The following is a 24043-nucleotide window of genomic DNA, read 5'->3' on the forward strand; positions in this document are numbered from 1 at the left end:
AAGCGTACCTCATGCATGAAGAAAGTCAGAACTGCAGATGCTGGACAGAATCAGGAGTGTGGTGCTGGAAAAACACAGCAGGTCAGGCAGCATCCAAGGAGCTGGAGAATCCTGATGAAGGGCTTATGCCCGAAACGTCGATTCTCTTGCTCCTCAGATGCTGCCTGACCTCCAGTGATTTTCCAGCACCACACACTCAACTCGTGCGTGAAGAATATTCTCCAAATAATGGAAACCAAAAGTAGAAATAATCTATTTTCCATAAGTTAGAACAAGAGGAGTTGGTCAATTGCTTTTTTATGACCGATTTTTAAGAGCACTGAACTAATGGGCTTTGCCAGTGTTCCAGATTTTTATCATCCTTTGTTGGGTTTTCTTTTGCATCCAGATTGATAGACTGGGAATATTGACAATGTGTCCGTTGACAGTCATAGAAATTAAGCCAGTTGGGATTCTTTATTATTTTAAGTATCATGATTAGATTGCTGAGTTCCTGCATGTAAAGCAAGTCTTGAACCTCGGAAGGAACGCTAAATAAAATCAAACTCCAGCGTAATCTAATGTATTACTATGTGCAGAGTTCAGTGCAAAGTACTATTTCGTGCTATCCCACTGCTTGCAGATTGTAGTGACAGAGTGCCTCATGTTTACGTGGTATACTGAGTCCTTGTGAAGTTTAAAATAACTATTAGATTTATATGGTGTCACATGAGAAACCAACACTCCAACTGTTCTCACTTTTTCACGCAAAGGGTGGGATATGTATGGAATGAGCTACCAGAGGAAGTGGTGGAGTTTGGTGCAATTACAACATTTAAAAGGCACCTGGATGGGTATATGAATAGGAATGATTCAGAGGCATTTGGGCCAAGTGCTGGCAAATAGGACTAGATAATTTTAGGATATCTGGTTGGCATAGACGAGTTGAACCGAAGGGTCTGTTTCTGTGTTGCACATCTGTGATTCTATGCTCCATGACTAAGTGGATGTATACAATCCCGCAGCACTGCTTGAAAGAGACTAGAAGCTTTCGGTTTTATAATCTAGTCAATATTAGTCCCTCAAATGGCATGAGTGAGGTAGGTTGCTCATTATTTCATTGCTTCTGGGAGCTTGTTATGTTGAAATTAGTTGCTACATTTCTACCTTACAACCTTACAATAGTAACTACGATTTTAAAACACTTTATTGGATTTCAAGTGCTTGAGGATTTTCTGAGGTCATTAAGGGTGAAATCGCATCTGGAGCATTGCATACTATTCTGGTCCCCACACTTGAGGACTGATACAGTTGTATTGGAGGCAGTTCAGAGGAGGCTCACTAAACAGAGGTGAGGTGATGAAATTGACGAAAATAAGATGTTGAAAGGGGTTGACAAAGCAAATGTGGAAAAGATATTTTCTCTCCTGGTATGGTCTAGAATGAGAGTTTGTAGTTTCTGGATTAGGAGTAGCAGAATCAAAGCAGAGATGAGAAATTACTGATCTCAAAGGGTTGTGAATCTATGGAATTCACAACCCAGTGTCAGGAGGTGTTGGGACATTGTTTAACAAGGAGATAGTCTGATTTCTAATTAATAATTGGTTGAAAGATTATGGAGAATAGACAGGAAAGTGCAGCTGAGGTTGAGATGAGATCAGCCATTATTGTATCAAATAGTGGAGCAAGCTTGAGAGGCTGAATTGCCTCCTTTTCCTAGTTGTTATGTTCTTATATAAATGAAGTATAAATGAGGTATATCAAAATGTATTATACCAATTATTTACTGTGTGATGTGCCATGTCTCCCTTTTGAATGTAAACAGGCAGCCATTCTGGTGGATAACTAGTTACTTTATTTCTTACTCCTATTTGCTGAAGATAACTCTCTGCTGTTGTTAGTTGTAGCATTGGAAGTTAAACATTCAGAAAAGGTCTTGAAAGGAAATGCTCTTTCAGTGGCCCATTGCTTATAAATTAGAGTTACATCTACAAGCTACCTAACAGAGAGCATAACTGACCTTCGTGGTCTGGTGGTAAAGTTGAGATCATCCAAAATCTGCAGCCTGTGTCCTATATAAGTCCTGGTTTCCATCGCTGTCCTACATTGGCTTCAAGTTAAGTAAATAGGATCCGTGTGCATACTTTCAAATCCCTCTATGACATTGCCCCTCCATATCTTTGTAACCTCAGCCCTGCTCATTACCTGCACTTCTCCATCTCTAGCCCTGATGTTAATTGCTCCACCATTGGTCATCGTATCTTCAGCTACTCAGACTCTAAGCTCTAGGTATGCCAGAATCTCTTCACTTCTCTTTCCAACTTTAAGATGCTCTTAAAAGCTACCTCTTTGACCAAGCTTTCTTTTCTTGTGTATTTTGGTGTCAAATTTGTTTGCCAACATGACTATGAAGCACATTTGGATGTTTTATTAAATCTATACTTACGTCTGTCAGTATAGATTGCTGATGTAAAATTGATGATGTTGCAAAGTAACAGTAGCTTGCTTAAGTACAACAGCCACCCTGGGAAAACTGAACTTCCAATGCCGACTGTTGCAAATAGCGTGTGATTAACAATCGAGGCTTGCCATCATGTCTATTGAATGCATTATCAGGCAGTTCCCACCCTTCTGTTAATCTCTGTGGTGACATTATGGAGTATACACCCTCAGAGTAAACAGAAAGGTCACATTGGTGTAGAGTGGTCTGAAGAACTAATGACACTAAAAGGTTGGAGATGCTTTAAGTTACTATCAGGATCAAGAGCTGACAGGCCATAAATTACATTTGTTTTCTCTTTCCCAACCCTCTGTCATCCCACAAGTTGCACTTCTCAATAGTGACTAATGCTTGGTAAATCACAGCACAAACTCCAAACAAGACAGAACATGCAATGTACAGGAAAATAAAAGAAAAATTAGGTTGTGCGCGAGTATTAGATGGAACGACTTTGTGCACCTGCATTTCCTAACAGTGAGGTATTGGCGTCTCATCCAGATAGGGTATCCAGTGAAGGTGGCCATATCCCCTCCGCTTAGCAGTTTACTTTCTTATTTAAATAAAGACTATAAATGGAGCAGTTAAACTGAGGACAGAATGGCTGCTGTAAATTGTTCCTTTCTCAGTGGAGGCTGGAAGAAATAAGTTGGTGGTGCATAATTTGTTCACATTTTCTCCCTTTTGAGCTCCAGTCAGATCCACAAATAATGGAGCAAGGGCGTGAATGCCTGATAACTTTATGGGTTGGAATCAGAATGGTAGGAACAAGGAGGGAATTGGATACAATGTAATTAAGAAATCTCCTTGATGAAACCCTGGAAGGAATATTCATTAATTCAGAATTGTTACTCGGGTACAAAGTATTTACTGTACTCGCTGCTCGACAGGTTCTTGCAACCGTTTGTACTCCACAGAGCCTCCTCATACCTGACTATACTTTAACTCATCAACCCTCCCATTCCTTTCTCCCTAGCTTCCCCTTAATATATCAATATCAGTGGTGAGGAATTGCACATTCTACCATTTCCCTGGTAAAAGAGGTTCCTCTGAATTTGCAACTGGATTCAATAGTGACTGTCTTCTATTTTTGCTCTTTAAGTTGCTGTTCTTTGCTGCAAGTGGAAATATCTGCTCTTCTACTCTGTTATGTCCTTCATCATCCTAAAGAAACCTCTCTTAGGTTGTCCTCAGTCTTCAAGTAATAACAAAATACTGCAGCACTGCCAGCTGTCTGCTTGAGTAGTTTTAAGCTTTTTTTCTTCTTGATTCTCAGGTTATTGAAGGATGCGTTAAATGACTCTCACTTCAGTGCCCGATACCAGCATCTTCTTGGGGCTTTGCTGTGCTGTGTTGGAAAGGGCATGAGGGAGGAGTTTGACAAACAGACCAAGCTAACTCATATCCTGGCTAAAATAGCACAAAAAGTCAGAGACGTTGCTCCATCTTCACGACAGGTCAGTAAGCAAAAGATTTGTCTAACGCCAATTTCCTATCAGGTGAATACATGATGGATTTATGTAGTACTATCTTCACACCAGATCAAGCATGAGGAAATCAGCAGCTGTAGTGAAATTTTGCCAATGTTGCAGTATTGCCTCGTTATTATCCTGAGATGTTGTTGGCAGTGTATGAATTAGGTCCTCAAATGTGCTCATTTCTGTGGTGCTTCAGTGAGCTTAATCTCAGCTGACGCAAGTTTTAATTATCTAGAAGTGTGGAGGCCAACACCACAAATGACTGGGAATTGTATTCAGGTTCTCTATTAAGACTCGTGTCATTCACAGTTCCCTCAGTGGAGCAAATTGCTTCTGTTGGCTTCTGCTGTTTTGTTGGAATATTGTGAAATGTTTTCATTGACATGATCAGTAATCAAGAGGCCGGGAGCCCCTTGGGGATAATGACTTATGTTGTGTTCTGACTGTAATGAAGTATTGTGCATTAACTGAGACTTGACACACACAAATTCTGAAGACCATTGGTTGACCTTCCCTTCTGTTACAGACTGTACTCCGGGAAAACATGGAGGAAGTGCAACAATTCTTCAATGTTCAGGATCACTGCCGCTTGCCTTTGAACCCAAGTCTTTTAGCCAATGGAGTCAATCCAAGAGTATGTTACATTATGTAAATTTATTTTAAGTTTGCAGCATATTTTAAGATCTCTTTAATTCTATTTCTTCTACTTGTTTCCTAAGCTCCCTTGGAAGCAGATTTGTTTTATTTGATTTGGTTGTAGGCAGTGACCATCATTGGAAAGGCCAGTATTCATTGCCCATCCTGAAATACCTTTAAGGTGCTGGAAAGCCACCTTTATGAATAGCTGCAGGCCTACCCACAGTGCTGTTAGAAAGGGAGATTCAGAATTTTAGCTTAGTGATTATTAAGGAATGCCTGTGTACCCAGGAAAGGATGTTGTGTGAATTGGAAAGGAAGTTGATTGCAAGGGTCTTATTTTATGCATCCCGGACGTACAATGCTTTGCCTTAACTTTGAGAGGGTACTGATCATTAAATTTCATTGACCTTGTCAATTGATTTGGAGATGCCGGTGTTGGACTGGGGTGTACAAAGTTGAAAATCTCACAACACCAGGTTATAGTCCAACACCTGATGAAGAAGCGACGCTCCAAACCTGTTGGACTATAACCTGGTGTTGTGATTTTTAACCTTATCAATTGAAACAGCCTTGACTCTGAAATTCTGTCTTCCCAACCCAGAAGAATAGCAAAGAGATGTTTGGTGAAGTTTTGAGACTGGGGAGAAAAGTGGGTGCAAAAATAAAGCAAATGCTAATTTTTTTTTTTGATCTGGACCCACAGGCTTGCTCTTTCTTCAATTCCAATGCTGTTCCTTTGAAGATCTCCTTCATCAACGCAGACCCTTTGGGGGAAAACATCAACGTGATTGTTAAAGTATGTTGGTCTGCTTTAGAATATATTGAGACAGGATGTGCACCAGTTGTACTTAAAGGAATTCCTTGTTCTTGAGGCAATCATATCTTTGGCACTGATTACCTTCCTTGACAGGTAGTGACATGCATGAGTTTGTAATCTCAATTTCTCACAGGGATGTCTGTCGAACCTGGTTGTGCCTTGGGATGAAGGGTTTGCTATCTGCTCTCTCCAGCCCAGTCATGATTTTGAAAACTTCAATCTCCTCTTAGCCTTCTGTCCAAGGAGAACAATTTGAAACTTCCTAATCTCTTTGATTGAAGTTTGTCATCCCAGCAACCATTCTTGTAAGCCTCTCAATGTGTTTGTAATCTTCCTTCATGTAATGCCCAGAACGATCAACGATACTCCAGCCGAGGTGAAATCCACAACTTGGACAGGGATAGGGCATAAATGGGATTGGATTGCTTCACATTTGATCACGGCTGCACTGGGATTTCAGTGGGTCCACTTTCATTTGTCCATTGTCCTGTACTCCATACAGTAATGGTCTTTTACAGAGAATTGGCAAGGTCTCAAATGTAATCAGGACTGTCGACACCTGGCTAACATACCTTATATAATAATGGTTCATGTAAGAAATGTGTCTCTCTTTACTTGTGACTGTAGAAGAGTTCTCTTGATATATACAGGTCGTTCTGCTATAACGCGTGTTTTTGTTTAATGCAATTAGGCTACATGATTAACGAATTGGGGACATTGTTTCTCAAGTGCAAAGTTTTAAGACTTGTATTGGTTATAATGCAATTCAGGCCCTATTACTTTAAGTGGTGCTGCTATTACACGATTTTCTTATAACACGTGGTTGCACGAGAACAGAACTGCCATGTTGGAGCAGAACTGTGTAGTTTCAGATTATACTAAAATGATCCCAAAGTGGGTTAGTCTGCTCTCTGTTGGAAATGTTGAAAATGGCCCTGCTTTCTTGGACAGAAATAAAATCAAAGGTTTTATGATCTTGCTTTACAATGCACAATACTGTGCTGAAGATAGGATTGCTTTTAGTTTTTAGGGCCCTGCAGATGGACAGCTTCCTCTAGAGGTAGAAATCTGTTAAAATAATGAATTAATACTGACTTCAAGAACTTGTGTAGACTTCTCCCAGAATCAGGAAAAATATAAAGGAGTGTGTGGATTGGGCTTTGTGTTGAGCATCATATGGTTGCACCCTGATTCCAGCACACACCCCAACCCTGCACCTTGCAACCTTAAGCGCCAACTAATGCATGAAGTCTTTTAATGTAGGGAGGCTGATGTGCTGCAGCTAGCACATGGTTCTGGCTAATCAGGAAACTTGCCTAATCTTGCCTCCTGTTATAAATGTGTCAGAGTGGCTAATCAACCTATTTGCCTTTTATTTAGTCATCAAACATGGGCATATCTGGATGGACCAACATTTATTGCCAACTGGGTGCAGTTTAGAAGGTATTGGTGAGCTGTCTTTTTGAACTGCTGCAGTCCATGTGATGACCACACTTTACATCATCATGCAGTCCTAGGTTATGATTCAAACCCAGAGAAGCTGGCTCCAAGGCAGAGACATCACCCGTTGCACCATGAGATTTCCTACACCCCCTGTTGGGACTCAGTGGCAACAAATGATCTTTTGACTAGATTGCAAATAAACCTGATATCCTGAATCAAATTGTATTACAACATGAATCTGTGCCTTCAGGAAAGGAGGGAGAAAGTTGTGTTGAGTAGTCTGAATTAATCTTTGTGTATTGCCATTGGCTAGACTGGAGATGACTTGCGCCAAGACATGTTAACTCTTCAAATGATACGCATCATGAACAAGATTTGGATTCAGGAAGGTCTGGACATGCGTATGATATTCTTCAAGTGCACCTCAACAGGATGGGGGCGAGGTACCTGTAAAATTTAGAGTCACTCCTTGAATAGCAATATGTATGAGAATATACTCGTGTTCTGAAATAATCGTGAAAGTTGAGGAAGTTTACCGGACTTCTTGTGACTTTCCTCCATCAAATGGATTTTGATGTTTATTGCTTCTTATAGATACTAGCAACGTTAAAAAGAAACTGAACCAAAACTGAAATACATAATTTACTGAATGGAAAGTAAAGAAAAATACTAATTCTTTGGAGAGAATTTTAATCTGACCTGACTATGTGGAAACTGATGGACTTCGGTGCAATGCTGGTTTTGCATCCATTCTGATTTTGACCACCTGTGAGTCAGAGAAAGTTGTGTGGGTGTAAAATCAGCATTTCACCAGCACAGCAGCTTAGGCTGAACCTGCTGTCCTGATCCCCATTTCAGTCGTGTCATGTTAAGCTCCTCCTGGAAGTATGTTTCTCAGGTGAAGGAAATCACGTTAAAGCTAATGAAGTTGGACCATCGGCAGTCCACTGTACCTCAATAAAGGGCTAGATTTTGTCACCATCAGCCAGACATCTTTTCAATGGGGAGCACAGCAGATGTGATGATGGTGAACCCATCTCGTTTTTGCTCTTCTAATTGCCAAATTACCAGCTCACTAAGGACAAAACTCATTAACTGAGTTTATTAACAAGTTAGTTAAGCCATTTATAAATATTTCCAAATCAGTTTGTTCAGAGATGTTATGCCATATCTCTGGAACAGCTGGCACTTGATCCCAGGCCTCCAGGCTCAGAGGTAGAGACACTAGCACTACACCACAAGAGACTACTTGCCTCTTTATAAAGCTGCACACACTGTCATGTGGTTGGTGTGGATAGGCAGGTAGGAGTGGAAAAGGCTGCTTCTTTCTCCTTTAATTAAACCATTTTGTGCACATAGGTAACATCTTCACATTAGATATTACCCTCCTCATCCCCACCAAACATCCCCTCCCATTAAGCTTTTATGTCTCCCACCTGATCTCCAAAACCCGTTTTACCTGTCCCTCCCCATCTAAAGCCCGTGGTTTGCCTCAGTCCTGTTGCTATATCCTCTTCACCGTTGGGAGTCCTTGCAGTCCCAGCAGTGTTACTACTGAGCTGTGATGTTGCTGAGACTTCTGGAGTTGCTGGGCACTCTGATTCTTCCCACTGAGTGGCATAGGTTGCATTGTTTGCTCATTTATGTTGCTAGCAGTGTATTATTATTGCAGCTTATTTTATTAAAATCAGTTTTTTGTTACTGATATTTGTAACAAGACTTTTAGCTTAGATTAGATTACTTACAGTGTGGAAACAGGCCCTTCGGCCCAACAAGTCCACACCGACCCGCCGAAGCGCAACCCACCCATACCCCTACATTTACCCCTTTAACCTAACACTACGGGCAATTTAGCATGGCCAATTCACCTGACCCGCACATTTTTTTTGGATTGTGGGAGGAAACCGGAGCACCCGGAGGAAACCCACGCAGACACAGGGAGAACGTGCAAACTCCACACAGTCAGTCGCCTGAGTCGGGAATTGAACCCGGGTCTCTGGCGCTGTGAGGCAGCAGTGCTAACCACTGTGCCGCCCACTTGGGGTGCAAGCAATAGTCTCTCCACCCCCCTCCTCCCCACTCGCTCTCTTGCATTCACTCATATGTGCATACACACACACCCACGCACCCAAGTGACCATACATAAGGCACCGCATGGACAGGGTTCGTCAGCAATTGTTTGATTTTGACCCGAAGGTGGACAACACCAGAGGCAACCACAGTCATTTCTCCCTCTGTCTCTATACCATTCCTGGAGTGTCCATCGAATAGTGATATGGAGTTAGATCCTCAATTGCATGGGCAGCCCTCACCTCTGGTTTAAGGTTGCTTGGCTCAATTGATATTGCTCTGAGTCAGAAAATTATTGGTTCAAACCCCACTCCAGAGCTTTGAGCACTGTCACTTCAGCAGAGTGTTGAGGGAGTTTTGGAGGTGCCATCTTTCAAATAATTTAGGATGGTTAAGTTGGAAGCAAAACAAATGATCCCATGATCTATGATCTATGACCTGGGAAATATGCATCAACCAACATCAATAATGTACATACACGTTATTATCTCTTTGCTGTTTCTGGGCCCTTGCTGCATGTGATTTAGTTTGACACATTGCAGCAATGGTTATATTAAAAGTTCTCCATGTGCTGAAAAGCAATATATACATCATGCATTTGTGGAAGGAGCCATTTAAATGCAAATCTATTTTCTTCTTTCAGTTTTTCTAACTCTGTTGTCCCTCCAAATGGGCATCTAAGTCAGCACAGAACTGTAATTAAACCTGGAAACAGTTGGTCTGTATGATTCATTGGGCATGGGTCCATCCTCCCATTTTTTTTGGGATGAGGAATAGCTGGATATAGATATAGACGCAGGCCAAGCAGGAAGGCTGTCGTGGAATAAAAATATAACTGACGCATGATCCATGAAAGTGTTGCAATATACTGATTTAAATCCATTATTTTTGGATTTTAGCTAGTTAATGATTAATTGTCTCAGCTGTTGTTTCAATGGTTTATGGTAACTTGTGTGTGGTGCCTCATCCACTCAACCACCGCTTGATACTTTTCAGGAATGGTAGAGATGATTCCGAATGCAGAGACCTTGAGGAAAATCCAAGTGGAGCACGGGGTAACAGGGTCTTTCAAAGACCATCCACTGGCAGAATGGTTACAGAAGCATAACCCAAATGAGGACGAATATGAAAAGGTGAAGAAAAGCAGACAGTTTCATGTTCTTCCTTTGGATCCGTTCCCATTTCCTTTTGGGATATGGTGAAGAAGTGAACTGCTGTGTGTGACCTCATAAGCAACTGTAAGGGGGAGAACTGTGTAATACAAAGGGTTAGACACAGACCTTTGAGCTCTAAGTAGCTAAATAGGTAAAAACAATGACTGCAGATGCTGGAAACCAGATTCTGGATCAGTGGTGCTGGAAGAGCACAGCAGTTCAGGCAGCATCCAAGGAGCTTCGAAATCGACGTTTCAGGCTAAAGCCCTTCATCAGGAATAAAGGCAGTGAGCCTGGAGCGTGGAGAGATAAGCTCGAGGGGGGTGGGGGTGGGGAGAAAGTAGCATGGAGTACAATGGGTGAGTGGGGGAGGGGATGAAGGTGATAGGTCAGGGAGGAGAAGGTGGAGTGGATAGGTGGAAAAGGAGATAGGCAGGTAGGACAAGTCCGGACAAGTCATGGGGACAGTGCTGAGCTGGACGTTTAGAACTAGGGTGAGGTGGGGGCAGGGGAAATGAGGAAACTGTTGAAGTCCACATTGATGCCCTGGGGTTGAAGTGTTCCGGGGTTGAAGTGTTCCGAGGCAGAAGATGAGGCGTTCTTCCTCCAGGCGTCTGGTGGTGAGGGAGCAGCGGTGAAGGAGGCCCAGGACCTCCATGTCCTCGGCAGAGTGGGAGGGGGAGTTGAAATGTTGGGCCACGGGGCGGTGTGGTTGATTGGTCCGGGTGTCCCGGAGATGTTCCCTAAAGCGCTCTGCGAGGAGGCGCCCAGTCTCTCCAATGTAGAGGAGAGCGCATCGGGAGCAACGGATACAATAAATGATATTCGTGGATGTGCTAAATCCAACCCAACTTAACGAGAATAGAAATCTCCTTTTTCTACTGCCTTTAGAGTACTTGAAACAAGTGATTGTCAACTCAGTTCCTCAATGCTCCAACATAAAACTGTCCTTATTTAGCATTGCTACTCTGTCACAGCAATGGTGAAAGGAAATGAAAAATCCACATTAATTATACCCTTCCAAGTCTGGGATACACCTACATTATTGAAGCATAAAGGAAATTCTACTCTGCAACTGGCCAACTATTCTATAACTGGCTTTGCAGTACTTAATCATTAAGACACTGTTGTGAAATGAACAGAGTCCTATTCTCCTTAATGCTGCATACTAATGGTCAGAAGAAAAGAGCTTATAACTCTCTCACCAACTTTCACTCCATTCCTGTGGAAAAGCACTTTACGCACTGCTGCATTAAGAGTAGATAAAGGATTGCAGATATCCCTGGAACTCCATTTCCAATCTGGCGATGTCAAATATATCATTGGTCACTTCTGTTGTTCCTAAACTGGACAGATCCAGACATCCCATAACTGTGGGACTATGCAAACTAGGTTCTTTTTTGGTGTGAAAGCACTGCATCTCCAACCAGATTATATGATGTCCTGTCTTGATTCTGTTTCAGTATAGCGTTACAGTCCTAGTTATGAGAATACTAGACAAGCCAGAAATTTATTAGGATCTGGTTTCATAGACTAGTGTCATTTAAAGATTGTAATGCTTGGAAATAAAAACAAGGGTTTAAAAAAAATGGAGAAAAACCTCAGGCTAATGTTCTGGAGGCATGGGTTCAAATCCTGCCATGGCAATGGGATAGGCAATGCCCTAATGTTATTATTACTGGGCTATTAATCCAGACGTCAAGATAATATTCTGTGGATCTGGGTTTGAATCCCGCCATGGCAAATGATGGAATTTGAATTCAGTTTGTAAAGAAATCTGGAATTGATGAATCCATTGTTGATTGTTGGGAAAAACCCATCTGGTTCACTAATGTCCTTTAAGGAAACAAACTGCCATTCTTACCTCATCTGGCCTACATGTGACTCCCAGACCTACAGCAATATGGTTGACTCTCAACTGCCCTCTGGGCAATTAGAGATGGGTAATAAATGTTGGCCAAGCCAGTGACCCCCCTCATCCTGTGAATGAATTAATTTATTAAAAACTGGAATTAAAAGCTAACCCACTGGTGGCCATGTAACCACTGTTGATTGTTGTAAAACCCATCTGGTTTATTTATGACCCTTGAAGGAAATCTGCCATTCTCATCTGGTCTGACTTACATGTGACTTCACACCCACAGCAATGTGGTTGACTTGTAACTGCCCTCTGGGAAATTAGAGATGGGCAGTGAATGCTAGCCTACCCAGAGATGCCCACATCTCATAAAACCAAGGTAGTTCCTCTGTATTCCAGACTGACCACACAGGTCACAGCTTTCGTCTATGGTATAACTAATCAACCGATAGATGAGCTGACGCATTGACTTCTGCCTGCAGGAGTGGATGCCATACATGGACCTTGGAGATCCGCACAGTGGGGAAAATACATTAGAGGGAACATTGTGTGCAACCCTTAGGAAAACAACTTGCTTGTCAAAGTGTAGTCCTTGCTGGCAATCGCTTTACCTTTCTCAAAAAATATAGGGGTTTCATTAAACGCAGCAAGCTGATGGCAGCTTCCAGGACAGCTTTCCTTTCATTTCTCAATTAGTTATGATTTTCAAATCAAAAACCACTAGTACCGTTCACAGCATAGGCCCACCTCAAAAATTTTCTCCATAGCAATCTCAGGGATTTCTTGCTTCTATAAAGTCTCAAGGATGGGCCAAGCTTTGTTTGAAAGCACACAAAGGCATAATAAACAAGCCAAAAAAATTTTTTTTTCAAAATAAAAACTGAAAGAATTGTGGATACAGTAAATCAACAAAAACAAATCCATTCTGATGAAGGATCACTCAACCCAAAGCATTAACTCTGATTTCTCTCCACAGATCTGTCAGACCTGCTGAACTTTTCCAGCAATTTCTGTTTTTGTATAAACTGTTTTCAGTTCACCTTAAACTGAGAACCAGACTGTACATTTTTAACCCTTAATATCATCCATTATACAGTTAGTTACGACCACCACAATAAGTCAAATGTCCTCTTTCTAGCTTGTATGAAAGCATGCATTGTAGAAATATCAGTTAACTGTCCCTGGCTTTAGACAATGCCAAGTTAAAGGTACTGGAAAAGGTATTGTGGAATTTGTGTTAGTGTTAACTGGCATACTTCTGGTGCTGGCTTGTCAGTACTCTCCCATGCCCATTCTTATTTGTGATGTATTGGGTGATGTATTTCTTCTCATCCTTTTCATCCTGTTGATGGTGAAACTGCTAAAGCTTCATTGCTTCATTTTTCTCCAGGGCTGTTTCTCCCCCCCCACCCCCACCCATACAGCTGCCCCAAATAAATTTAAAAGAAAACTATTGAGATACTTGAAGAGATCATCAGATGCTCTCATAGAGGAAACAATTGATCAGTCTGCTCAAAAGATGTTCGATTATTGGCATCCATTCTGTGTGATGGGTGAAAGTGAGGATTGCATTTGTTGGAGATCAGAATTGAAGTGTGTGGTGCTGGAAAAGCACAGCCAGTCAGGCAGCATCTGAGGAGCAGGACAGTCAATGTTTTGAGCCTAAGCTTCTCATCAGGAATGAAGGGGTGGCCGAAGGGGGCTGAGAGATAAATGGCAGAGGGGTGGGCCTGCGGAGACAATAGCTGGGAATGCAATTGGTAGATGAAGGTGAAGGTGATAGGTCGGAGAGGAGGGTGGAGGATCCACTATGTGACTTTTGGTTGCAAGTACAGGACCATCGTTTGCTCTAGACATGTCACAGATCGTAAGCTGCAAGGATTGGAACAAAAAAGACTTAAAGTTCTACCTGAGAGATTTTTCGATGATAGCTCACTTACATTTTCCTTCTGTTTTCTAGGCTGTGGAAAATTTCATTTATTCTTGTGCAGGCTGCTGTGTTGCCACCTATGTCCTGGGCATATGTGACAGACATAATGACAATATTATGCTGAAGACCAGTGGCCATATGTTCCATATTGATTTTGGAAAATTCCTTGGTCATGCTCAAATGCTAGGCAATTTTAAGAGGTGAGCACATGAATAATTTCCTACATTGATTCAAACCATAGTCATGGACTGTTAAGTACATTAACAATTTAGATTTCCAGTGCAAACTTTAAGACTGAATGCATCATTTAATGCTTGATAGGAAATTGGGAATTGCATTTTAATGTTTTCGTCTTCTACTTCTACAGAGATCGAGCTCCGTTTGTCTTTACTTCTGACATGGCATATGTTATTAACGGAGGTGACAAACCCTCCAGCAGGTTCCATGACTTCGTTGACCTGTGCTGTCAAGCTTACAATCTCATTCGCAAGCACACAGATCTTTTCCTCAATCTTCTGGGACTGGTAAGCTAATGTGCATCACTAATGCATTGACTTTATTTGGGAAACTACTGCATTTTAACTTCAAGTCAACTCAATAGCTTCAATATCTGTCAGCCTCCTTTGACCTAATCATTGGATCCCTCTTCTTCATGCAGATGCTATCCTGTGGAATTCCAGAGCTGTCTGATGTCCAAGACTTGAGATATGTTTATGATGCTCTTCGACCTCAGGAGACAGATACCCATGCTACCACTTACTTCACAAGGTATGATTTCCAAAACAACAAAACTGTGACAGGCAGTTGTGGTTTTTGAAAATGTATTCATTTAAGAAGGTATAGGCATCCCTGGAAAGGCCAACATTATTGTTCTAAATTATTCTTGAGACGGTGGTGGGGAACCATAGTCTTGAACTGCTAGCATTCCATATGGTGAAGGTAACACAGATTTTGACCCAGCAACAGTGAAAGAGTGACAGTATATTTGCAGATCAGGATAGTGAGATTTGGAGTAGAACTTTGAGGTGATCTTCCCATCTGCCTGCCTCTACATTGCACGGTTGGTAGTAGTTGTAGATTTTGGGAAGTTGTGTTGACAAGTTGTGGCATTGCATTTTGTTATTGAAGCACAGAGCAACCATATCGCTTCAGTTCTGAAGAGGTGTTGCTCATGGTTGGTGGGAAGCTACTCAAGCAAGCTTTCTTGTCTGCATGGTATCACCTGTGTGTTCTAGGAGTTGCACTCATTCAGGCAACTGTGGAATATTCTATCATACCCTTAGTTAGTCCTTGTGGATCATGGAAAAGCTTAGGGGAGTCAATAGGTGAATCACTCATTACAGAATATGCAGCTTCTATCCTGCTCTTGTAGTTAATTTTCATGTGGCTGGCCCAGTTCAGTTTTAAAATCAATGGTGCTCCCCCTCCCCAAATCTATATTGGCTGTGGGGCGATTGACGATGGTAATGCCATTGCGTATATCAGGGAAGGTATTTTAGACTCTTGGTGTAGTGGTCATGATGTTACTGAGGTGTATATTCTGTCATCACTACCAACTTCTCTGCTGTTGGTATTGGTAGGATGTGGCCTGAATGATGTCGAGCAACTGACTTTAGGGAATATATAAAAGCCACGGATAACAGAGGTTCTAAACTAATACCAAGGATGAGTTGCTTCATGTGTGAAAAGACAATGGATGACTCTTCATTGGAGCAAAGAAAATTGAGAAATGACCTAAATAGAAGGAATAAAACTGTTGCAGTCGTTATGACTTCGTAAATAAAAGATATGGCATAAACGTGATTACCAGAACGATAAGGGGAAGGATTAAGACAATTTATTTTAAGAGCATTACTGATACATGGAACCAAAAATGGATGCAGAGACCACATATGTGGCCATTGCTAAAATTGCGTCCAGTGTCCATGATGCTTTTGGCAAAAACTGATGTGTTCGAGGAAACCTAAATAAATGCATGAGTGGGAAAAAGTATGAAGTTGTATTGATTAGATGAGGCTTATGTGGAGTATGGACACCAACATCGACAAGTTAGACTAAATGGCTTGTTTCTGTGCTGTGAATTTTATGCAACTCAATTGAAATTTTGCCTCATTTACAGGCTAATTGAATCCAGTCTGGGCAGTGTGGCAACCAAACTCAACTTCTTCCTTCACAATTTGGCCCAAATGAAGTTTTCTGGTATTGATGACCATCCAACACTCTCCTATGCTCCTAAAACATACACAATAAAGACTGATGGGAAAATCAAGGAAGTGTTTGTGTGTCGTCATCAGAAAATATTCAACCCTAATAAAGGATATGTAAGTGAATTTTCTGTACCTGTTTCTGTTTTACCCACTCTTTTATGCAACCATTTATGTACATAGAATTAGCTTTGATCTGCCACCCACTGTGATTGCAAATATTATGAACAATATGTGGAGACCTCATATTGAGAAAGGCAAAACTGTTGCTTCTTCAATTAAACTTGACAACATGTGTTAAGTGGTAAGAGCGTGAGTAGTTTACTCTGTTCCTCAAGCCAGTCCCACCATTCAAGTAGATTGTGACCAATTGTAGCTTAACTCTTTGACAGCCTTTTGTTAGGCAAGGATATTAATCTAAATTTTGCCACTTTTTGTTGACTCCCCACCCCAAATTCAACAGCTTTATGGGGGGAGAGATTTGCAGATTTCCCGCACTCTTGGTGTGAAGAGTGACATCACTCTAGAATCGCCCAATTCTACTTGAATGAATGACTTTATTGTCACATATATCTAGGGAGATACAGTGAAAAGAGTTTTGTTGCCACAATCTGGCACTATTTTAAGTTCCAAAAGAATAAAATGAAATAAGAGTTCATGTTCATCACATAGTGTCCCAAACAATGTTTCTGAGTTTCTGCAATGCCTCTACAAGGTTGGCCTCAAGGAGCCTCCGCTTCAGGTACAGCAACGACAACGCCAGTACTCCAGAAGATCCTGGCTCCTCATGTTGCTGCTGTCTCACCGACACTGCCGAGAGTCCCCACTCGAGGCCTACCAAAGTCAGATGTCCCCACGTCGACACCGCTGCAATTGATGCCAAAATTCCCTGCTCCAGGCCTACTGAAGCCAAGGGTCTCTGCTCCAGGCACTGCTGCCACTGCAGCTGCCACTTGCTGCCACGTGTGCAGGCTCCAGGCCTACTGCAGCCAGGAGTCCTGTTGCAGGTACTGCGATGTCAGGAAGATGAAGAGAAGTAACAAGAAGAGAGAGTGTAAAGGATGTAGCTGCCTTGGAGTGAGCAGGCTCAGTAGCCTGAAAACTATCAACCATGCCAGCACCGCCATCATTGATGTTTAAGTTCCTGTGTTTTGCTATGGGTTATCCCAGCAGAAAAAGTAGTCCTTGCCATCTATCATATCAAATCCTTTAATTATCTTGGCCAGCACAATAGAGAAATGTTCATATTACAGAGGAGAAGTGCTGGATGTCTTTAAACACATAAAAGTGGATAAATCCCTGATCAGGTGTACCCTAGAACTCTGTGGGAAGCTAGGGAAGTGATTGGGCCCCTTGCTGAGAGATTTATATCATTGATAGTCACATGTGAAGTGCAGGAAGACTGGAAGTTGGCTAACGTAGTGCCACTGTTTAAGAAGGGTGGTAAGAACAAGCCAGAGAACTATAGACCAGTGAGCCTGATGTCGGTGATAGGCAAGTTGTTGGAGTGAATCCTGAGGGACAGGATGTACGTGTGTTTGGAAAGGCAAGGACTGATTCGGGATAGCCAATGTGACTTTGTACATGCGAAATCATGTCTCTCAAGCTTGATTGAGTTTTTTGATGAAGAAACAAAGAGGATTGATGAGGGCAGAGCAGTAGATGTGATCTATATGGATTTCAGCAAGGTGTTTGGCAAGGTTCCCCATGGGAGACTGGTTAGCAAGGTTAGATCTCAAAGAATACAGGGAGAACTAGAAATGGCTGAAAGGTAGAAGACAGAGGTGGGTGGTGGAGAGTCGTTTTTTCAGACTGGAGGCCTGTGACCAGTGGAGTACCAAAATGATCGGTGCTGGGTCCATTACTTTTCATCATTTATATAAATGATTTGGATGTGAGCAAAGAGGTAAAGTTAGTAAGTTTGCAGATGACACCAAATTAGAGGTGTAGTGGACAGCAAAGAAGATTACCTCCGATTGCAACAGGATCTTGATCAGGTGGGCCAATGGGCTGAGGGGTGGCAGATGGAGTTTAATTTCGATAAATGCGAGGTGCTGCATTTTGGGAAAGCAAATCTTAGCAGGACTTGTACACTTAATGGTAAGGTCCTAGGGAGTGTTGCTGAACAAAGAGACCTTGGAGTGCAGGTTCATAGCTCCTTGAAAGTGGAGTCACAGGTAGATAAGATAGTGAAGAAGGCGTTTGGTATGCTTTCCTGTATTGGCCAGTGTATTGAGTACAGGAGTTAGGAGGTCATGTTGCGGCTATACAGGACATTGGTTAGGCCACTGTTGGAATATTGCGTGCAATTCTGGTCTCCTTCCTATCGGAAAGATGTTGTGAAACTTGGAAAGGTTCAAAAAAGAGTTACAAGGATGTTGCCAGGGTTGGAGGATTTGAGCTAGGAGAGGTTGAAAAGGCTGGGACTGTTTTCCCTGGAGTGTCGGAGGCTGAGGGGTGACCTTGTAGAGGTTTGCAAAATTATGAGGGGCATAGATATGATAAATAGACAAAGTCTCTTCCCTGGAATGGGGACATCCGGAACTACAGGGCATAGGTTTAGGGTGAGAGAAGAAAGATATAAAAGGGACCTGAGGGGCAACTTTTTCACGCAGAGGGTGGTACGTGTATAGAATGAGCTGCCAAAGGAAGTGATGGAGGTTGGTACAGTTGGTGCAATTGCAACATTTAAGAGGCACTTGGATGGGTATATGAATAGGAAGGGTTTGGAGGGATATGGGCCGGGTGCTGGCAGGTGAGACTAGATCGGATTTGGATACCTGGTCGGCATGGACGGGTTGGACCGAAGCGTCTGTTTCCATGCTGTACATCGCTATGACTCTGAGATCATTCTTTAGACTTAGTATTCAAGGGAATACAAGGTTTAATACTGTATACACCCTGTGCTTGTGTTTTTAATGCTTTTATGCCCTGGTATCATTTTGGTCAATCTGTGCTATATAAAATATTGTTACTGATGTGCAGAACCCAGAAGTGACTGTAGTGCTCTAAATGATGTCTTATCAAACTTTTCTCTAACCGTGACCTTATTTTGTACTTTGGAACCTTTTGAGATCAACAGCAACACTCTGTTATACTTGCTTTTAAATGTTCCTTGCCCTTCAGAGATTTCTGTGCTTGGTTCCCTAAATCTTTGTTAATCCACACTTCCCACCTTCTCACCATTTGGAAAATACTCAGAACTATCTTCCTTCAGTCCATGGTAAATGACTTCTCTTTGAACTCCATCTGCCAAGATGTGTTCACTCGTATTCCTTTTGAAACCTTTGCTCCCATTTACACTAGTTATTTAGCACCTAACTTGCAGTTACCAACAGGTTTAGTATTTGACTGCTTCTTAACAACTAAATGTATGAAATGAAGTTGGCCATTCAATCCTTCACACATGTTTCACCAAACAAATTTGTGCCTGACCTGGTTTGGATGAAACTCGCAATATCATGAACAGAACCCCTTGACCCCCCCTTGTCAATCTGTCTAACTCAGTTTTGAATATATTCAACAACCCAGCCTCCTCCCCTCGCTAAGGAGCAGAATTTGAAACACTAACAACCTTCTAAGAGAAGGTTAAGCAAGACACCCCTTGAAACTGTGTCTCCTGTTCCAGATTTCCTAATCTGGTGGGGAGCATCCTCTGCATCTACCCTGTCAAATCCCCTGAGAATCTCATATGTCTTGATAAGATCACATCTCATTTTTCTAAACTCTAGTGGATAAAGGTCCAAACTATTCATATTTTCCTCATAGGATAAGCCCTTTATCTCATTTATCAACTTAGTGAACCTTATGTGAACTTCATCCTTCTTTAGTAAGGTGACCAAAACTACACTATAACCAAAACTCCACTCAGTACTTGAGACAAGGTTTCACCACTATACTGTACAGTATAAAAAGATTTCCTTATGTTTATCGTCCATTCCCTCCTTCTGTTTAATTTCGAAATAATATAAAATGTCTAAGTATTTTTCCCTGGGAACACCATAAATGAAAACCTACCACTTGTAGTAGATTGTACTATCCCACCTCACTGCCTTCTGTCCAGTCAATGCGAATCCCTTTACACTTATATAAGATGTGTGAGCAGAACTCGCAACCACCTTTTTCTGTCTACAGTCTGAATCACTGGCATCAGTTTGCCTTGGTGAGATTGTCAGCATTCAAAACTGATTAGATCTAGCTTGTTATGAAGGCTACATCAATTGTTGAAGGCTGATTTTTGCAAACTCGTTGAACATGGGAAAGGAGAAAAGTTGTAAAATGGTATGACTGAATCCATTCTGAATATCTTAAAATCTACTTAAAATATCAAAATTAATAACTGTGACAGAAAAGGCTTCTGTTAACACAATTATTCTCTTGTTGCTACTACCACTTGTTCAGTTTTCAACTATATTTTAACCTCTAGACTTGGAATTTAGACTTGGCATCTATCTAGGAATTAATTCTCATTCATCGCAATTTTCCATTGGAAAGTATACGAATGACTCTTCGTTCCAAAGTTTTGATTTTCAGACTGTAAGGATATTTCTTAGTTCCCGTGTGGATTGATTTACTTGTTTTTGTTTGGCAAGTATTTATACCATCTGTTCTTCGTTGCTCCTGAGCATTTTTCTTCACTTGCAAAAGAAATTGAAATTGTGCTGACAGGAGAAGTTGCTAATATTTCACATGTTTTCTTAATGCATTTTGCTATGACTAAAAACTAATTGTTTGCCCTATCAATTCAGCACAGGCATAAGGCTGTGACAACAAAAACAGAAATTGCTGGAAAATCTCAGCAAATCTCTCAGCATCTGTAGAGAGAAATCAGAGTTGATGTTTCAGGTCTACTGACCCTTCTTTATAACAATACTACCATTGATTCAAAGGAGAGCTGAGTCTCCTTTAGAATGCTGCTTTTATGTCACAAACGCAGGTTTCGAAGTGTTGGAGGAAAAGCTGTTAACTCTGTCCATATTCCATAATCCACAGGCTTATGTTGTGAAAGTTGAACGAGAGGGACAGCATGATACTGCGTTCATACTGAGGACCTTTGAAGAATTTAATGAGCTGCACAATAAGCTCCGGCTACTTTTCCCCTCATCCAAATTGCCAAGGTAGGACATTCGAAGGATCCTTAGGGGTGTTGTGAAAAATGTCTGTCATTCACTTCTGGACATTTCGCTGTTCTAAGTCATTCTCGGAGAAGTGAAAAAGGTAGAATTAAATATTAGAGCTTACATCTAATTTGGATAAAAATATTGTTGTATGCATGCACAGGAATTAAAAATCTGACAACATCTTCAGTTGTAACACACTTTAATAAGGTCTCAAAACGTTTGTGAAAAAGCAGGTTTTGTTTTGAAGTGCAGCAGTTGTTATCTCCTGAGATCCAGAACTGAATAATGTTTAATGGATAGGAAATACTAGGAATATATAACACCTACAAAAAAAAACAAGTTTTTTATTTCTTAACAAATGCAATTTTGGAATTAGTATGCTTCAAGCTTCAATTTTGGAATTAGCATGCTGCTTATGAAAAGATAAGTGTTTTTTTTCTCTTTGCCCTTGTGAAACCAGGACATTGACTCACCAAATGTGTTTCTGCCTGTAGCTTCCCAAGCAGATTTGTGCTTGGCCGAGGAGAGGCGATGGCTGAGAGGCGCAAAGAGGAGCTGGATAGCTATATCTGGCACTTAATCCACTCCCCTCCTGAGGTAGCCGAGGTGAGATTGTGTCTTCCAATCAGCAAATGGCAGGAACAAACATGTGGCTATTAACTTATGTTTGCGACTGTAAATATTTGTGTGTACATAGTGGTATCTGATATGTTGGAGCGTGAAGGTGGTGGATGATGGATTGAGGGAAGCAGTCATTGGAACAAAACCAAGGGAGAACTGAGATACAGGATGTTCAAGCAGGCTACGTAGGGAAGATAGGGCATCAACCTGGATGGGGAGAGGACAAGGAGGAAGGTAAAGAAGGAATAGATGGATAATGAGCAGGTTCAAGAGGGTTCGGAGATTACTGGGTGCGGGGTTGGGAAGGTGAACTTTGGTAAGAGATTGGAAATAATTTGAGGGAGGCCTTTGTGGTTAGCACTGCTGCTTCACAGTGGCAGAGACCCAGGTTTGATTCCAGTCTCGGCAACTGTCTGTGTGGAGTTTGCAAATTCTCCCATGATTTCCTCCAGATTCTCTGGTTTCCTCCCACAGTGCAAAGATGTGCACATGAGGTGGATTGGCCATGCTAAGTTGCCTATAGTGTCCAGGAATGTGCGGACTATATGGATTAGCCGTGGAAAATGCAGGGTTACAGGGTAGGATAGGGGGGAGAATCTGGGTGGGATGCTCTTCAGAGGGGCAGTGTACACCCGATAGACTGAATGGCCTCTTTGCGCACTCTGGGGATTCTGTGATTCTGTGCGTGGGAGAGAGGATTCAAGTTTTAGGAGATCATCAGAGCAAGGCTGAAAAATCAAAGAAATGGGTTACACTGTTGAATACATGGATGTGAGTGATATAACTGTGGAAAGCAAGGAGGAAAGAGGAAGTATATGCAAGGGTTAGGAAGGCGATCATAAAAATAAGCACACTGCATAATTTGATAATGGTTCATTTTAAGTAAAGATAGTTTACGGACTTAATAAACAATAGGAGCTTGAGTCAACAGAGTGATGAGCTAGTAAAGTTATTTAGGTATAATCAAAGAAAGATTTGCTAGATAGTAAAATTTCTGCCCTTTCATCAAAACTTTAAATGAAAGAAGTCCAGAGTTGCAGGTAGATAGGATAGTGAAGAAGGCGTTTGGTATGCTTTCCTTTATTGGTCAGGGTATTGAGTACAGGAGTTGGGAGGTCATGTTGCGGCTGTACAGGACATTTGGTTAGGCCACTGTTAGAATATTGTGTGCAATTCTGGTCTCCTTCCTATCGGAAAGATGTTGTGAAACTTGAAAGGGTTCAGAAAAGATTTACAAGGATATTGCCAGGGTTGGAGGATTTGAGGTTTAGGGAGAGGCTGAACAGGCTGGGGCTGTTTTTCCCTGGAGAGTTGAAGGCTGAGGGGTGACCTTATAGAGATTTACAAAATCATGAGGGACATGGATAGGGTAAATAGGCAAAGTCTTTTCCCTGGGGTCGGGGAGTCCAGAACAAGAGGGCATAGGTTTGGGATGAGAGGGGAAAAATATAAAAGAGACCTAAGGGGCAACTTTTTCACAAAAGAGGGTGGTACGGGTATGGAATGAGCTGCCAGAGGAAGTGGTGGAGGCTACTACAATTGCAACATTTAAAAGACATCTGGATGCGTATATGAATAGGAAGGGTTATGGAAGGGTGCTGGCAGGTGGAACTAGATTGGGTTTGGGATATCTGGTCGGCATGGACGGGTTGGACCAAAGGGTCTGTTTCCATGCTGTACATCTCTATGACTCTAAGTCAAGGAGAGGCATTAGTTGTTTAAGCTTTCATATTGCTTTCAGGCCTTGTGAATACTTATTATTCACGTGTCACGTTTGCTATAAAGAAATTTAGCGATGTAGTTTCTGCAGTGTCATCTCCAAAGCATCGTCAGATAACATTCATCAGTTCACTTCTCAGAAATCTTCTGACTTAGCTTATTTATCTCTTATGTCAGCATGTTTCAATGTTTACATTTCTAAATGATAAATCTGAGGTTCCCTTGACCTTTTGCTTCAGATTACACTCCACTCCTCCCCACAATAACAGGACTGGTCGGATGGGGAAAACATTAGAAAACTTCTCCGTTTGAATCATATTTCAGTTTCTTTATTCTATGTAGTAGATACTCATTGGATAGTACAGAACTTGATTATTGCTGTATAAGAGATACATTTTGGCAGAAATTTTCATCTTGCAAGCATTTCAGTATGAAGGCAAACAACACTTTATGATGTATGAGAAGAAAGTGCTGATCTACGTTGGTATTTTTGATTGCAAGATGAAAAGCATTG

At 41.6% G+C, this 24043-nt stretch overlaps 1 protein-coding gene across 3 annotated transcripts in view; it reads left to right on the top strand.

Annotated features, from left to right (window-relative positions):
- pik3c2b (phosphatidylinositol-4-phosphate 3-kinase, catalytic subunit type 2 beta) overlaps positions 1-24043 on the top strand; it is a 190271-nt gene that overhangs the window by 144535 nt on the left and 21693 nt on the right. For all 3 annotated transcript variants that reach the window (XM_043716445.2, XM_043716446.2, XM_043716443.2), the window contains exons 19-29: positions 3753-3933; positions 4481-4588; positions 5297-5389; positions 7167-7296; positions 9920-10056; positions 13896-14065; positions 14233-14389; positions 14524-14633; positions 15985-16186; positions 21062-21186; positions 21684-21795. In XM_043716445.2, the coding sequence (XP_043572380.1) occupies positions 3753-3933; positions 4481-4588; positions 5297-5389; positions 7167-7296; positions 9920-10056; positions 13896-14065; positions 14233-14389; positions 14524-14633; positions 15985-16186; positions 21062-21186; positions 21684-21795 (1525 nt within the window). The remainder of the gene's footprint in view (positions 1-3752; positions 3934-4480; positions 4589-5296; positions 5390-7166; positions 7297-9919; positions 10057-13895; positions 14066-14232; positions 14390-14523; positions 14634-15984; positions 16187-21061; positions 21187-21683; positions 21796-24043) is intronic.

The sequence above is a fragment of the Chiloscyllium plagiosum genome, unplaced genomic scaffold (assembly GCF_037043375.1).
Source record: "Chiloscyllium plagiosum isolate Xiang-an unplaced genomic scaffold, Cpla_swu_hap1 HiC_scaffold_26, whole genome shotgun sequence".
In the NCBI taxonomy this organism is placed as follows: domain Eukaryota; kingdom Metazoa; phylum Chordata; class Chondrichthyes; order Orectolobiformes; family Hemiscylliidae; genus Chiloscyllium; species Chiloscyllium plagiosum.